Source organism: Barbatula barbatula (assembly GCF_947034865.1).
Source record: "Barbatula barbatula genome assembly, chromosome: 4".
Lineage (NCBI taxonomy): Eukaryota > Metazoa > Chordata > Actinopteri > Cypriniformes > Nemacheilidae > Barbatula > Barbatula barbatula.
This window is the reverse complement of record NC_136768.1, coordinates 10,351,253-10,366,497: the sequence shown is the minus strand read 5'-3', so window position 1 is coordinate 10,366,497 and position 15,245 is coordinate 10,351,253. Positions and strand designations below refer to the sequence as shown.

Genomic DNA, 15,245 nt, shown 5'->3' with positions numbered 1-15,245 from the left:
ACATTTAACACTGAAAATGTTCCTACTTGTGAGGACATTTTAGGTGGCCCTTACTTTTTAAAAGGCTAATAAATCTTACTTCATGAAGTCACATCTTGGCATTGTGTGTGTGTGTCACAACATGATCACAAGCACATGAAAGGAGGCCATTCTACCCTATCCATGGCCATCTCAAATTGTTTCGACCAAATAAAGTAGATACAAACAGTTCACCCTATACACGCACACCCTCAAAAATTGATATTTATCGTTCTTTGTGTGGTGAGTCATCAAACTACTTTCTTGGGTAAGGAAAGAACATTCAGAGTACAGCGTTTCACTTTTCACAACTTGGTTTTTACACTTTTTCACATGTTTGTTGTCAGTTTCAAATAAACAGCCAAACATCATAACGTAATAAATGGAATGCAGTTCTTAGAAACCTTTGCTTTAAAGCTGCCTTTTTTATTAAATACTTTAAAAGTATTTAAAAAGTGTCTGTATTTTAGACTTGTGCAAATCATTGTCTTTAAATATATATTTACAACCATTACTTATTATGAATTAACTAAATAAAAACACTTTAACTTAAAAAAAACAGTCTTTAACGGTCTTTAGTCTGATGGCGCTTGAGAGATCTTGCAAAGACGAATGGGAGAAACTGCACAAAAATTGGTGTGACAAGCTCGTAGCATCATACTCAAAAAGACTTGAGGCTGTAATTGGTGTCAGGGGTGATTCAACAAAGTATTGAGCAAAGGAAGTGAATACTTATGTACATGTGCTTTTTTCGTTTTAATAAATTTGCAGAGATTTCAAACAAACTTCTTAAACGTGGTCATTATGGGGTATTGATTGTAGAATTTTGAGGAAAATAATGATTCAATTCCATTTTGGAATAAGGCTGTAACATGACAAAATGTGGAAAAAGTGAAGCGCTTTCCGGATGCACTGTACACCCTGTGGGAAGAAGTGCGATCATTTCTTTGAGCATTTTAGAAACTAATTAGATTTGATAGCTCATAATCTCAGAATTACAAATGAAGGCAGGGAACCGAGTATACTTGAGTGACAGCCTCAAGAGGAAATATGAATCAACAAGCACAAATACAAACAACGCACACTTTCCACAACAAACTAACAAGCCTCGGAAGACTCGCTCAAAATGATCCATCTTTCTTCTTTCTGTTGCTGCTTATGACGGATATCACAGATCTCACAGATCTGACATCAAATCTCTTTTCACAATTTTCTCCACATCTGTCACATTTCAATGGGCACGCAGGGGTCATATACAATAGCAATTTCTCGACATACGGTTGCATGTTATTATATTTTAATATCTCTTTTTCAAATCAGAGGAAATTGGAACTCCTCACTTTCATCATACGGAGACATGCGAGCAAGACACTTTTCATGATTACTGTAATGCTGTATCCCAGAGGCTTACGGACACCTTAAGGACTCTGGTGGACAAGACTAAATAGCAGATTACTCTTGCAAACTTTAAGATAAACGATGCAACACACCTTGAAAGTTACCACAGATCTAGCTGACCTATACCTGCACTAAACTGTGAAATGTCTTGTCAGCAGGTGACTGAATTTGAAGTGCAATAAAACTGACTGAATTGTACTTGCTAATCTTATAAATTCAAACTGATGAATCGTACGTCCTAGAGCAAGGGTACCTGACCAGGCAGACAGCTATGGAGAAGTGATAAATTGACACGGCTTCAGGGAAGCGATGGAGCTTTACACACACACACACACGTGCAAGCAGAAAATGCTACTTAACTGAAACTGCAGACAGACTTGTAGAGTAAGCTGTTCTCATGGAAGTGTGTTGTGAGTGAGGAGAACTGCTAAACGCACCTAAGCAATATATTGTGTTTTTAATTGTCCTGTCAAATCAAATAATCACGATTAATAGATTCCAAAATAATTGTTTGTGTTTATATAATATATGTGTGTGGCGTGTATTTATGTACATGGTAAAGAGAAACTGAGAGTGTATAAGCATCTAAAGATATATATGTACTCGTAGCAAACGGTACCAAATGCAACTACTTAACACGCTTGACACGTAACATGAACCTACTCAATGTTTTCCTAATTCTGCTAATGCACTTATGAAAACTGCAGAAACAGCAACGGCAAACAGTTTCCTTTCGGTTTAGTCTCCGGTCATTGGCTAACTGCTAACAAAGTTAGCACAAATAAAGGAAAATAGCTTAACTCGTTCCCCCGTTGTTATGATTAGGTGGGCAAACATGATATGTTTTTAGAGACATAAACAAACCATACCAACAAAAGACAGGAGTTTATTTAACTTCAAATGATATAAAGTATACGGTGTAATAGAATAATCATGAATTCGTGCAAATCTGGAATTATCACAGGGTGAAAGTTACTTCATTGACTACCATAGATGGACAAATTAAAATGGTACTCAAATGTGCCCTAGAACTGTTTGCTTTCCTAAATTCTTGAAAATATCTTATCTTAACAAACACAATTTTTTCCAACTATGGTAGTCAATGATGTCCCAGAAAGGTCAGCTGCTTACATTTTCCAGATATCTGTTCATCCGAACAAAGAAATGCATACAGATTTAAAGGGTAAGTTAATGATGACATGATTTTCATTTGAAAATCCCTTTAATACATTTAATATTTCCAATGTATATTCAGTTCTCACAGCAAGATACAATGGAACATGATTTAGGTGCTTATGTCAATACTGACCCTATGGCTAAATATCACTTGGATCTGTTGAGCCAATCAAACACACTCTTACTGCATTACTCCTTATTCACTTACCATTCAATGACAGAGCATCCAGGATTACACCCAAACGGATTCATGCCAAATCCAATAAGCCATAAAGAAACCACATGATGCCCTCCTACGGTGCAAAGTGACTTTAACAGGGTATTAAGTTAAGCCATGTATTGTTTGGGGCTGATCAGGTTATTGTAAGAGAGGTGTGCCATTAAGGTGTCAAACATCCTTAAAAACAAATCTGCAACACAATTCTATAGAAGAACCGTTTTTGAAGGTAAATTACATTAATTAGCATTAAACAATTGTTCGCTGTTTCCTTCGATGTTTAAATAGAACTGCTAGGTTACGTTCGCATTCAACCAGATCAAACCGAAAACTTAAAATTCAGAAATACCACACCCAAAAGAAAAAAGCATGGATCTGCAATATTTCTGTAATATGTATGTATTTCATGTATTTAACAACTCTATAAAAGTGGATCCTAAATGATATGGATAGCATCATGACTGTGTCACATGACTTGAAATATACACATCGTGTCACGGTGTGTGGACAGAACCCAAACGCAGGCAGCAGAGTTAAATAACAAAAACTTTATTTAAACAAAAGACCCTCGATGGGGAGAACAAGATCTAAAACAAGACAAAAATGTAAACTAAAACTTTCCACAAGGGGAACAAAACAAACAAAGTCCTTTGAATAATAAATCAACAAAATCCACAAACTTAGAACAGGAACAAACACGATAATCCATAGACAGGAATAATCCAACAAGGTGACGTGAGGAGGTACGAAAATGACAAAATGACAATGAACCGACAAGGGACAGAGGGAAAACTGGGGCTTGATAAAGGGAAAACACTAACAAGGACTGATGACACAGGGAGAGTGGCCACAGGTGACAAGGATGAAACACTAAGGGAAAGCTAACAGGAGGATTGCACGAGGCAGGTGAGGGGACTGAAACACTAAGGGAAGGATGGATCAGGGCTGGAGACAAGACTAACACTAATGGACCGCTAACCGGGGAAACAAGGGGGCGGGACTAAAGGACGAGACACTGGAGAGAGAGCATGGCTTCTTAAACCAAAACAATGCTCTTTCTCCACACAAAACACATGGGACTGACATGATCCTGCCACAAGACTCGAAAACCACGACAAGGAGAGGCAGGATCATGACAGAGCGCCCGCCTTAAAGAACTCCTCCAGGAGTTCTTCAAGATCACACTAAACATGACAAGACTGACAGACAGGAGGACAGACACCACAAACACAGAACAGAACACACTAGGGGCAGGGCTGACATGACTAGAAAGGGATTGGGGTTGGACAATAAAATAAATATCAATGGGAAGGGGGGAGGCGGAATTGGTGGGAAAAACTTGGGAACATAACTGGGTGGGGACTTAGGAGGGACAGGACCCTGCTTCCTAGAGCTGGGCGGAGGGGTGGGGTAGGAAGGTCTGGGCATGGAAGGGATACCTCTCTTGGAGTGGGAGGAACTAGAAGGGGTAGGGCATGACAGGACGGCCGTAGTTGGGAACGGCTGGGGCAAGGCTGACTGGGTTGTAGGTTGGAGGGCCGGCTGAGACGGACTGGGTGCAGGAAGGACCACCGGACTTGGGACCACCGGACTTGGGACCACCGGACTTGGGACCACCGGACTTGGGACCACCGGACTTGGGACCACCGGACTTGGGACCACCGGACTTGGGACCACCGGACTTGGGACCACCGGACTTGGGACCACCGGACTTGGGACCACCGGACTGGACGGGACCACCGGACTGGACGGGACCACCGGACTGGACGGGACCACCGGACTGGACGGGACCACCGGACTGGACGGGACCACCGGACTGGACGGGACCACCGGACTGGACGGGACCACCGGACTGGACGGGACCACCGGACTGGACGGGACCACCGGACTGGACGGGACCACCGGACTGGACGGGACCACCGGACTGGACGGGACCACCGGACTGGACGGGACCACCGGACTTGACGGGACCACCGGACTTGACGGGACCACCGGACTTGACGGGACCACCGGACTTGACGGGACCACCGGACTTGACGGGACCACCGGACTTGACGGGACCACCGGACTTGACGCCTGGGCAGGGCTGGATACCGGCTGCTGGGCAGGACAGGATGGTGCCACTCTCCTCTGCTTCTTCCTCTTTGACCGGCTCACAGGACGTGTGGCCGGCTGCAGAGTAGCGGTGGGGGACCCCACTATCTCCGTGCTGGAAGAGTCGGACGGGGAGTCCCACGACTCCCTCCGTCCACGCCTACCACGGAGGCTAGCTGGTGGTGGAGCAGAGGGTGAGGAGAGGCCCACGGCCCCCGATTTGCAGGGTATGGCCCTCGGGGATGGCGGCCAGTGGGGTGGAAAAACTGGGCTGGACTGAGACACTGGGCTCCGGCCGATTCATGGCATACCTGATCAGGTCTGTGAAGCCCAGCGGTCTCAGCATCTGCATCTCCCACCCCGCTAGTGGTTGGTTGAGGCCGCCATTGAACAGGACCATCTGTTCCTGCTCACTGTGGACCATCTCCCCTGCCACCTCAAAGAAACGGTCCGCGAACTCCAATACATCACAGTGCCCCTGGCGTAAACGGAGGAGGCGATGAGCCTGGGTCGCTCGTCTTGCCTCCATCTTGCCTGCTGGGTTCAAAGTTGGTCGGTTCATTCTGTCACGGTGTGTGGACAGAACCCAAACGCAGGCAGCAGAGTTAAATAACAAAAACTTTATTTAAACAAAAGACCCTCGATGGGGAGAACAAGATCTAAAACAAGACAAAAATGTAAACTAAAACTTTCCACAAGGGGAACAAAACAAACAAAGTCCTTTGAATAATAAATCAACAAAATCCACAAACTTAGAACAGGAACAAACACGATAATCCATAGACAGGAATAATCCAACAAGGTGACGTGAGGAGGTACGAAAATGACAAAATGACAATGAACCGACAAGGGACAGAGGGAAAACTGGGGCTTGATAAAGGGAAAACACTAACAAGGACTGATGACACAGGGAGAGTGGCCACAGGTGACAAGGATGAAACACTAAGGGAAAGCTAACAGGAGGATTGCACGAGGCAGGTGAGGGGACTGAAACACTAAGGGAAGGATGGATCAGGGCTGGAGACAAGACTAACACTAATGGACCGCTAACCGGGGAAACAAGGGGGCGGGACTAAAGGACGAGACACTGGAGAGAGAGCATGGCTTCTTAAACCAAAACAATGCTCTTTCTCCACACAAAACACATGGGACTGACATGATCCTGCCACAAGACTCGAAAACCACGACAAGGAGAGGCAGGATCATGACAGAGCGCCCGCCTTAAAGAACTCCTCCAGGAGTTCTTCAAGATCACACTAAACATGACAAGACTGACAGACAGGAGGACAGACACCACAAACACAGAACAGAACACACTAGGGGCAGGGCTGACATGACTAGAAAGGGATTGGGGTTGGACAATAAAATAAATATCAATGGGAAGGGGGGAGGCGGAATTGGTGGGAAAAACTTGGGAACATAACTGGGTGGGGACTTAGGAGGGACAGGACCCTGCTTCCTAGAGCTGGGCGGAGGGGTGGGGTAGGAAGGTCTGGGCATGGAAGGGATACCTCTCTTGGAGTGGGAGGAACTAGAAGGGGTAGGGCATGACAGGACGGCCGTAGTTGGGAACGGCTGGGGCAAGGCTGACTGGGTTGTAGGTTGGAGGGCCGGCTGAGACGGACTGGGTGCAGGAAGGACCACCGGACTTGGGACCACCGGACTTGGGACCACCGGACTTGGGACCACCGGACTTGGGACCACCGGACTTGGGACCACCGGACTTGGGACCACCGGACTTGGGACCACCGGACTTGGGACCACCGGACTTGGGACCACCGGACTTGGGACCACCGGACTTGGGACCACCGGACTTGGGACCACCGGACTGGACGGGACCACCGGACTGGACGGGACCACCGGACTGGACGGGACCACCGGACTGGACGGGACCACCGGACTGGACGGGACCACCGGACTGGACGGGACCACCGGACTGGACGGGACCACCGGACTTGACGGGACCACCGGACTGGACGGGACCACCGGACTTGACGGGACCACCGGACTTGACGGGACCACCGGACTTGACGGGACCACCGGACTTGACGGGACCACCGGACTTGACGGGACCACCGGACTTGACGGGACCACCGGACTTGACGGGACCACCGGACTTGACGGGACCACCGGACTTGACGCCTGGGCAGGGCTGGATACCGGCTGCTGGGCAGGACAGGATGGTGCCACTCTCCTCTGCTTCTTCCTCTTTGACCGGCTCACAGGACGTGTGGCCGGCTGCAGAGTAGCGGTGGGGGACCCCACTATCTCCGTGCTGGAAGAGTCGGACGGGGAGTCCCACGACTCCCTCCGTCCACGCCTACCACGGAGGCTAGCTGGTGGTGGAGCAGAGGGTGAGGAGAGGCCCACGGCCCCCGATTTGCAGGGTATGGCCCTCGGGGATGGTGGCCAGTGGGGTGGAAAAACTGGGCTGGACTGAGACACTGGGCTCCGGCCGATTCATGGCATACCTGATCAGGTCTGTGAAGCCCAGCGGTCTCAGCATCTGCATCTCCCACCCCGCTAGTGGTTGGTTGAGGCCGCCATTGAACAGGACCATCTGTTCCTGCTCACTGTGGACCATCTCCCCTGCCACCTCAAAGAAACGGTCCGCGAACTCCAATACATCACAGTGCCCCTGGCGTAAACGGAGGAGGCGATGAGCCTGGGTCGCTCGTCTTGCCTCCATCTTGCCTGCTGGGTTCAAAGTTGGTCGGTTCATTCTGTCACGGTGTGTGGACAGAACCCAAACGCAGGCAGCAGAGTTAAATAACAAAAACTTTATTTAAACAAAAGACCCTCGATGGGGAGAACAAGATCTAAAACAAGACAAAAATGTAAACTAAAACTTTCCACAAGGGGAACAAAACAAACAAAGTCCTTTGAATAATAAATCAACAAAATCCACAAACTTAGAACAGGAACAAACACGATAATCCATAGACAGGAATAATCCAACAAGGTGACGTGAGGAGGTACGAAAATGACAAAATGACAATGAACCGACAAGGGACAGAGGGAAAACTGGGGCTTGATAAAGGGAAAACACTAACAAGGACTGATGACACAGGGAGAGTGGCCACAGGTGACAAGGATGAAACACTAAGGGAAAGCTAACAGGAGGATTGCACGAGGCAGGTGAGGGGACTGAAACACTAAGGGAAGGATGGATCAGGGCTGGAGACAAGACTAACACTAATGGACCGCTAACCGGGGAAACAAGGGGGCGGTACTAAAGGACGAGACACTGGAGAGAGAGCATGGCTTCTTAAACCAAAACAATGCTCTTTCTCCACACAAAACACATGGGACTGACATGATCCTGCCACAAGACTCGAAAACCACGACAAGGAGAGGCAGGATCATGACACATCGTGTATAAAAATAACTCTTGCTTGCTTTCAGTAACATTTAGTCTAAAAAACAGCTTTTTTCTTTTTATTATGATATTCATTAAAGTTTAATGTAGAGAAATCATAAATAACAAACACAAATAACATTCAGACGTCAATGACCCAAGCCGAAAAAGCAATAAACGTCTTTTAGGTAACTAAAATGTAAATCTTCTCAACAATACCAACCATTAAAAGTATTTGTTAGATCTGCAATGATCCTCTATTAGTAATAGAAGTCATTATAAGTGTAAACAAGAAACACATGGGCTTACTGCTGTTATAGTTTCAAAACACCTGCTTTTACCCGACATGCTTTAACAGATGTTTGAGTAATGGCTCTTTATTATGCTGAACTACGAACCTTCTCATGGGTGTTGCAGCATGCAGACTGACAAAACTTTTAGTGCGGCGGGTGGAAGACAGTTCTAGACCACCATGGGACCAGCATTACTGACCTCTGCAGGATTTCTGTCTGACTGCGTAAACATCATTACTACACATGAGTGTCGGGATGCCATACATGCAACTGGAACCTGCAGGGACGTGTATGTGAATGTGTGTTTATGTCCTGGTTAGACAAGTATTAATGTGACAGCTAGATAAAGAAATTGAGAATAAAGACGAGATGCATCAATACATTTCTGCCGTCTAGACGGGGTGGAAAACATTCCTTCCATTCCTGAGGCTAGAGTATGTTCAATTCCCAGAGATATATCATTCACCGCAGTAGGTCCTGCTCCTTTATAAACAAAGACTGCAGTGGACCCACTGCAAATAAACATCAATAAGTGGTTCTTCATCGCTATGAGAATTTTATTTTCAAGAGTAAAAATGTTGCTAAAGTGTTCAGACAATTTTTTGTGAGCATTGCAGATGCTGGGGTGTCAGTGGGGGGGGGGTTCACATATGGAAGTCCATAGAGATCAATATTATTGAACAATTTTGGAATAATTTTTAGGTGAACTGTCACTTTAAATCTATGTACAGTCTAATATACACTACCGGACATTATTTAGGATCACTTACTCATTCTTTATTTATATTTTTAAACATTTAAGAATAATAGTAAACCCATTAAAATCATGTAATAACAAAACTGCAACTGTAGGAATTCTGACAAAAAGCATTCCACATAAATTAACTCTGTTGTATTTTAGTATCTTCAAAGTAGTCACCTCTTGCCTTGAATTTCCAAAATGGTACATTTGGCATTTTATCATCCACCTTCTTGAGGTCTCAACCTGGGAAGTTTTTTAAACAGTATTGAAGACATTTACATCTACTGGACTCTTATTGAATACTATTCAAAAAAAATTTGGTCCAAGTAATCCACTCCAAAATATTGTTTTAATAATAATTTGGTTTTCTAAAGAAATAATTTAATATGTCGGCAATTATATTTTTGTCTACAACATTTATATCTATAACGACATGCTTTCCAGGTGCTTTGATGCTAGCCCTAACACAAAGCTTTTCCAGATTTAAAAAAGCTTTCTGGTTAAAGGGACTTAGCCATTTGTTTAAGAGAAATATCAAGACGCTAGACACTATTAACATCGATGTCTCGCTTCCGTCATATCTTGAATGCGCGTGAACCAGAGGCTTGTACGTTCCTTTGACGAACGCTGCATTTTTCATTTTCAGCCAATAGGATAGCGTCTGCTCTGGCAGGAGATTTCGTCACCGGAAGAACAAGCCTCGAGAGATGATGGAAGCTAGACAATGTTAATAGTGATGTCAATATGGATATTTGTCGAGCAGTTCTTTGATCGATGGATGTACTTTTTGGAGCTTCAAAAAAAAAAATCGACAACCATTCACTCCCATTCTACCGCTTGGAAGCAAAATGATACGTGGTATTATAACTCTGACTGGATTATACTTCCAGAAGAAAACCATATTCAGTTAGGACACCTTGAGGGCGAGTAAAACACGGGGCAATGAATGATACAATCTCACCAATTAACTGTAACAAACAGCACCCTGTACTTGCAAATGTGTACTTGTCGTTGTGATATGCCACATCCCATGTGTCATGTTATTCAGCTCCTTTGTTATGCTTTATATAAGCATCTGGCCTAAGTTACTCCCTATCATAATTCTCCCAGATCTAGTGAAGCAAAGCTATTGAAAGTGGAAGGTCAGCAGGTGGGTGGAGAGTGGAACATGAAACAGAGTGAACAAGGTCAAGCAGCTCAAAAAATGAAACGACAGACCATTACTTTTTTTTCAAATCAATTCGGTAGCATGATTGTAATTACACCTTCTAATCTGAAATTAAAATGTACAATTATAACTGATGGCTGAGAGATGATAATTTATGTCAACCTCATATCATTCCTACCCCAAGGGCGTGCTTGAAACCTAAATACAATAATGTGATGTACCCAAACTATAATATTGTAACCAAACTACATTTAAAGGTCATCGCAGACACTCAAAGTGATACAGAATGGTTTTGGAGGCTGGTGATAACTGAAAACTTTCCCGGGTCATTCTACGAGACTGTGGTGTGAATGTGTGTGCGGTTCGAAACTTGTTATTTCACAGATGAATGCTACAGACATCTCATCTTAGGGTTCTTACCTAGGCATCTGACCATACCAACAGCAGCTTGGGTGTCTGCCCTACCACTGTGTGCCCAATGAATATCAAGTAGGCCCCTGTTACAGCACTTAAGAAAACATGTACACAAAATGCTTCAAAATATATAATCCTATCAACTGCAATGAGACAACATTTGATATTTAGGTTAGTTTTGTGTATGTACTTTTGAGTACATATTGTGTAACATAAGCTGTATTATTGTGTAAAATTATACAGTATGTACAAATACATTCTTATCTATAAACTGACCATAAAACTCATATGCATATACTGTAAAAAAAAAGAGATGGAGCTCCAAGAAAACGGAGTACTGTGGACAAAGACAATTTCGACCCATAAAACAACTCCAACTCAAGGGCACTAGTAGAAAATATGAGAACACAAAGTTTAAAAGCTTTGCTACTGAAATAATAACAGGACAGCACGTGATTGTGGATCCTCTGTAAAGCTGAACAAGCATCGCTCGGCTGAAGTCAAAACAGGGCAGGGTAGGCGAATTAAAATACGTGACTTGAAATTGACTGCTGTAATAAAAAAATGCTGCATATAGGTTATTGATCTTCGGTGTGCCTACAGTAGAAGGAAAGAGGTTATATGCAACCAAATAAGATGACGATGTCAAGCATATCCTCTCTTTGAACTTCAAGCTCTGTGTTAAATCCGCGTCTTCATCAAAGCTTCTGTTAACAGATTGTAGTCAAGCTTGCAGTGAACTCCTATCAAGTTAGATGGTCTATGGCACAGATCCTTAGCCAGTAATCTAAAAGTTGCTCAAATGCTTACAATTATGCACTAAACTGAAGGAATATATTATAAAACACTTAAGTGGCATCATTCGTGACTGTGATTGTGACGTTCAGATACAATCCTATTGGGAAAACAGCGATCTCATCATGTATTTAGCAGTGGCACACACCCACAAAGACCAGACTACAGTCTGGTAACATAAACTCAAGGATACCGGAAAGATAAACATTCAGTCTCAACAAAAAAAGATCAAGTAGATACATTTGGTTACGAATTTATAAACAATATAAACCCGTATTATAGCGGCATTGTGACGTCGTGAACCCGATAAAGGCCAAAACAGTGACGTCACGCAGCTTCGCGCTACCGCGTGGATACGCCCCCCTTTCCACAAACATAACATCTCTGCTACTGTAGCAACAAAAACTACCCACTTTCACCACCTGAATGCGAGCAGTTGTGATATGTTAACGAACACAATGTTACTTGCATCTTACGTAGCAAAATAATACACAATAATAATAGCCGACGCAAACGATGCTCATTCATTAACGCACGTAATCACAAACAGGTGTACAGAATATCCCACTTTCAGCCAAAAGCGACTACACGAGAGACTATTAGCTTTTGTTTTTACAAAGTATCACAACTTTGTTTTGGCCACTATTATCATCTATAAATAAACAACCCATTAAAGGGTTCAGCAGGACACTGTAAAGCGTCTTTAATTGTACCACGAAGGTGGTCTTGATATAACCGATAACTTTTAGTAAACAAATGAATAAACAGCAAACTGACATCCATGACGTCCGGTTTAATCTCACCTTGTTTGACACACTTCAGGCGGACGGGATCTTTGCAGTGTATGATCACAGCCCAAACATCCCTAATGGTCAGCCCGGCTACTGGCGTATCATTTACTTCCAGGAGTAACTCGTCCTGGTTGAGTTTTACCCTGTCCAGTTTCACTTCCCCAATAACGGGGAACTGTCCATTCTCTGCGCCCCCCTCCAGCTCGAACCCGAGTTTACCGCTTGGACCCCTGGACAACACAACTTCATGGACTCGGTTGGTCCAGTGACTTTTCTTCTTAACGCTTTTGGACATGTTTGTAGTCGTTAACGTGACAGGAGAGCAGCCATGAAAGCTATCCGCGCTATCGATTTATGTCCAGGCGGACGAGGAAGTAGTTGTACGATCAGTTTCTGTGCATGGCAAGAGTCTCCGTATCAGCAGCAGATCCCCAGCAGCCTCTTAAAACTGCTACACTCACTGTAACCGTGATGTCTTTTGAACCGGCTCTTCTTACAAATGGTTCGTTCGAGTCGATTCGTTTGCGAATCACTTAACTATTAGCGAGGGCTTTGGGACTATAACATATCTTAAAAAATAATAATACAACTCAAATATTTGAAACTTAAACAAAAAACTTTTAATATACGATACAAATGTATCATTGCGTTAACCAATACGATTAAAACAGTTTGAAGAGAACTTCAGAAAAAACAAGAAATGGGCAAATCCTTTTTTAAGAGTTAAGTAAAACTTTTAACGTTAAAAACGGAAAGGAAAATATCGAATATGGATTCCAGAGCACGTCTTTTACCGAGTCAAATAAACGATTGAACCGTTCGAAAGAACCGACTCTCAAGTGAATCGGACTTCTTCACGCCGCACTGTAACAGAGTCCAAGTGGTAGTGGTAAACCGAGCCGGATGTGATGTGAAGAGGAGGAGAAAAGAGTCGCTTCCCGCTGGAGAAGAGAAAAGAAGAGAGAAAGTAACGGAACTTCCATCATGCCATCAGCCCGAAGCATTTTTTCCATTTTAAGCGACTGCTGTGCCTCCTCCTGGAGAAAATGCAAAATGAAACTGAAAATTACATCGAGTCTGACAAAATCGTAAACAGTTTTCCACTGCAGCTGTAATGCTGTAGGCACAGGGTAAAACTGATCTAACAATTAAAGTTGGCTAAAAACATGCATTTGATAGCCTAGGCCAATGCCCGTAACACTTCAGTTTTAACTAAATTGTATTAAAGAACACTGAATGTACTAAAGTGGTTTAGTTCAGCAATGTTTCATAATGCCATTATGAAAAATTATTGTATTAATTTTTTAGAAGTTCACATTCAAATATTCCACTTTTGTAGACTATTTAGCCTATTTATTTCGTATTAATGCCATCCCGACATTACAAAGATCTCCTCTGAAAATAATGTGACATTATTGGTTCGAAGAAAATTCTTCCACATATGCATCACATTTTACCTCATTGCTGTTATATAATTTGTCATTTTTCTTTCCTATGGGGTATGATGTTGTGGTGATGTTAAAATAATTTTGGTATGCCACTTATGAAAAAATGCATGCATTCCTATAAAATAAAACAAGCAATTTGTAACTGAAATTTGTAAACTTGTATTGTGCAGTTTATGATGCTATTTTAATCCTGTGCCGTGCAGAGGATCTAGGTTTTCAAGTAGATTAGTTACAGAACAACGTGGGATCATTTTATAAACAAACAAGTTTGAAACAAAGCCAAATGAGTTTTAAGTTATTTGTTTACGCATAATCCATCATCAAATAAAACGCATGCTTTTACATCTGCACTTTGTCTTCCGAGACAGTTCCCTTGAGTGGCTTTAGAAATAAAGCATTTAACTTGCTGGAAAAAAATCTCCTGCATCAAAAACACAAATTCTCGTTTACGCATATCTACATACAGTCTAATACCTTTATTTTGTTAAAAAAACACATTTTCTAATAACAAGGGAAAATACTGTGACCTCTGCCCTCAGAGACAGAGCAACCGCTTTCTGCATTCCAGGGATGGGAGTATCTGAGCGAGTGGGTGAGAAACGAACAAAAAGAGGGAGAGGGAAAAGAAGAGGATGGTGTTTTGACAAGACGGAGAATGTGCAAAGGATTTGTTTGTCGGGAGGTTTTTAAACAAGTTAGGAATTCCCTGAGTATGACAGAAGGCATATTGAGGAGTACTGTGCTAATAAAACTTAATGAATATTATTATGCCTAGAGCTTTTGTTTGGGACTCATTGCCTTATAAAATATGATAAAGTATTAAAACTATTAATGTTATTTATTTATTTATTGACATGTACGTTTATTGTTATTTATTATTGATATTTTTTGAAAAACAGCTATGAGTTCAACAAAAAATATGCACAACAAACTCTTCAAAGGATCAACAAAACTTTGATTTCTCATGAAATGACCTCATAACAGCAGATGCATCCCACTCTCTCCATTGAGGGTCCAATTTGTTTTTTTCACATATCCTTTGCAAAAGGCTGTTGATGCCCGTTCCGAATCTGGTTCACACCCACACTTTTGCATACATTCATCCAACAGAGAAGTATAGCACTCACAGAAATGAGACACTCTGGTTGTATGTATCCTGAAGCAGGTGGCCTTTCTAAACAAGACAATCGAGTCAGAGCTGCAAAAACCTGGAGGAAGCAATGCACTTCAAAACCTTCCCCCCAGAATGCACTTCACCAGATGGGAGCACATTTTTCCTGACAGCGATGTCGCCGTGGGGACTGCTACATATCGCTAGGCAACATGATCTAAT

The 15,245-nt window shown here is 43.1% G+C and overlaps 1 protein-coding gene across 5 annotated transcripts in view; it reads right to left on the bottom strand.

Moving 5' to 3' along the window:
• magi2a (membrane associated guanylate kinase, WW and PDZ domain containing 2a) overlaps positions 1 to 12,906 on the bottom strand; it is a 206,171-nt gene extending 193,265 nt beyond the window's left edge. For all 5 annotated transcript variants that reach the window (XM_079454564.1, XM_079454565.1, XM_079454567.1 and 2 more), the window contains exon 1: positions 12,477 to 12,906. In XM_079454564.1, coding sequence (XP_079310690.1) covers positions 12,477 to 12,759 — 283 coding nt within the window. In that variant the 5' untranslated portion in view covers positions 12,760 to 12,906. The remainder of the gene's footprint in view (positions 1 to 12,476) is intronic.
• Between the last annotated feature and the right edge of the window lie 2,339 nt (positions 12,907 to 15,245).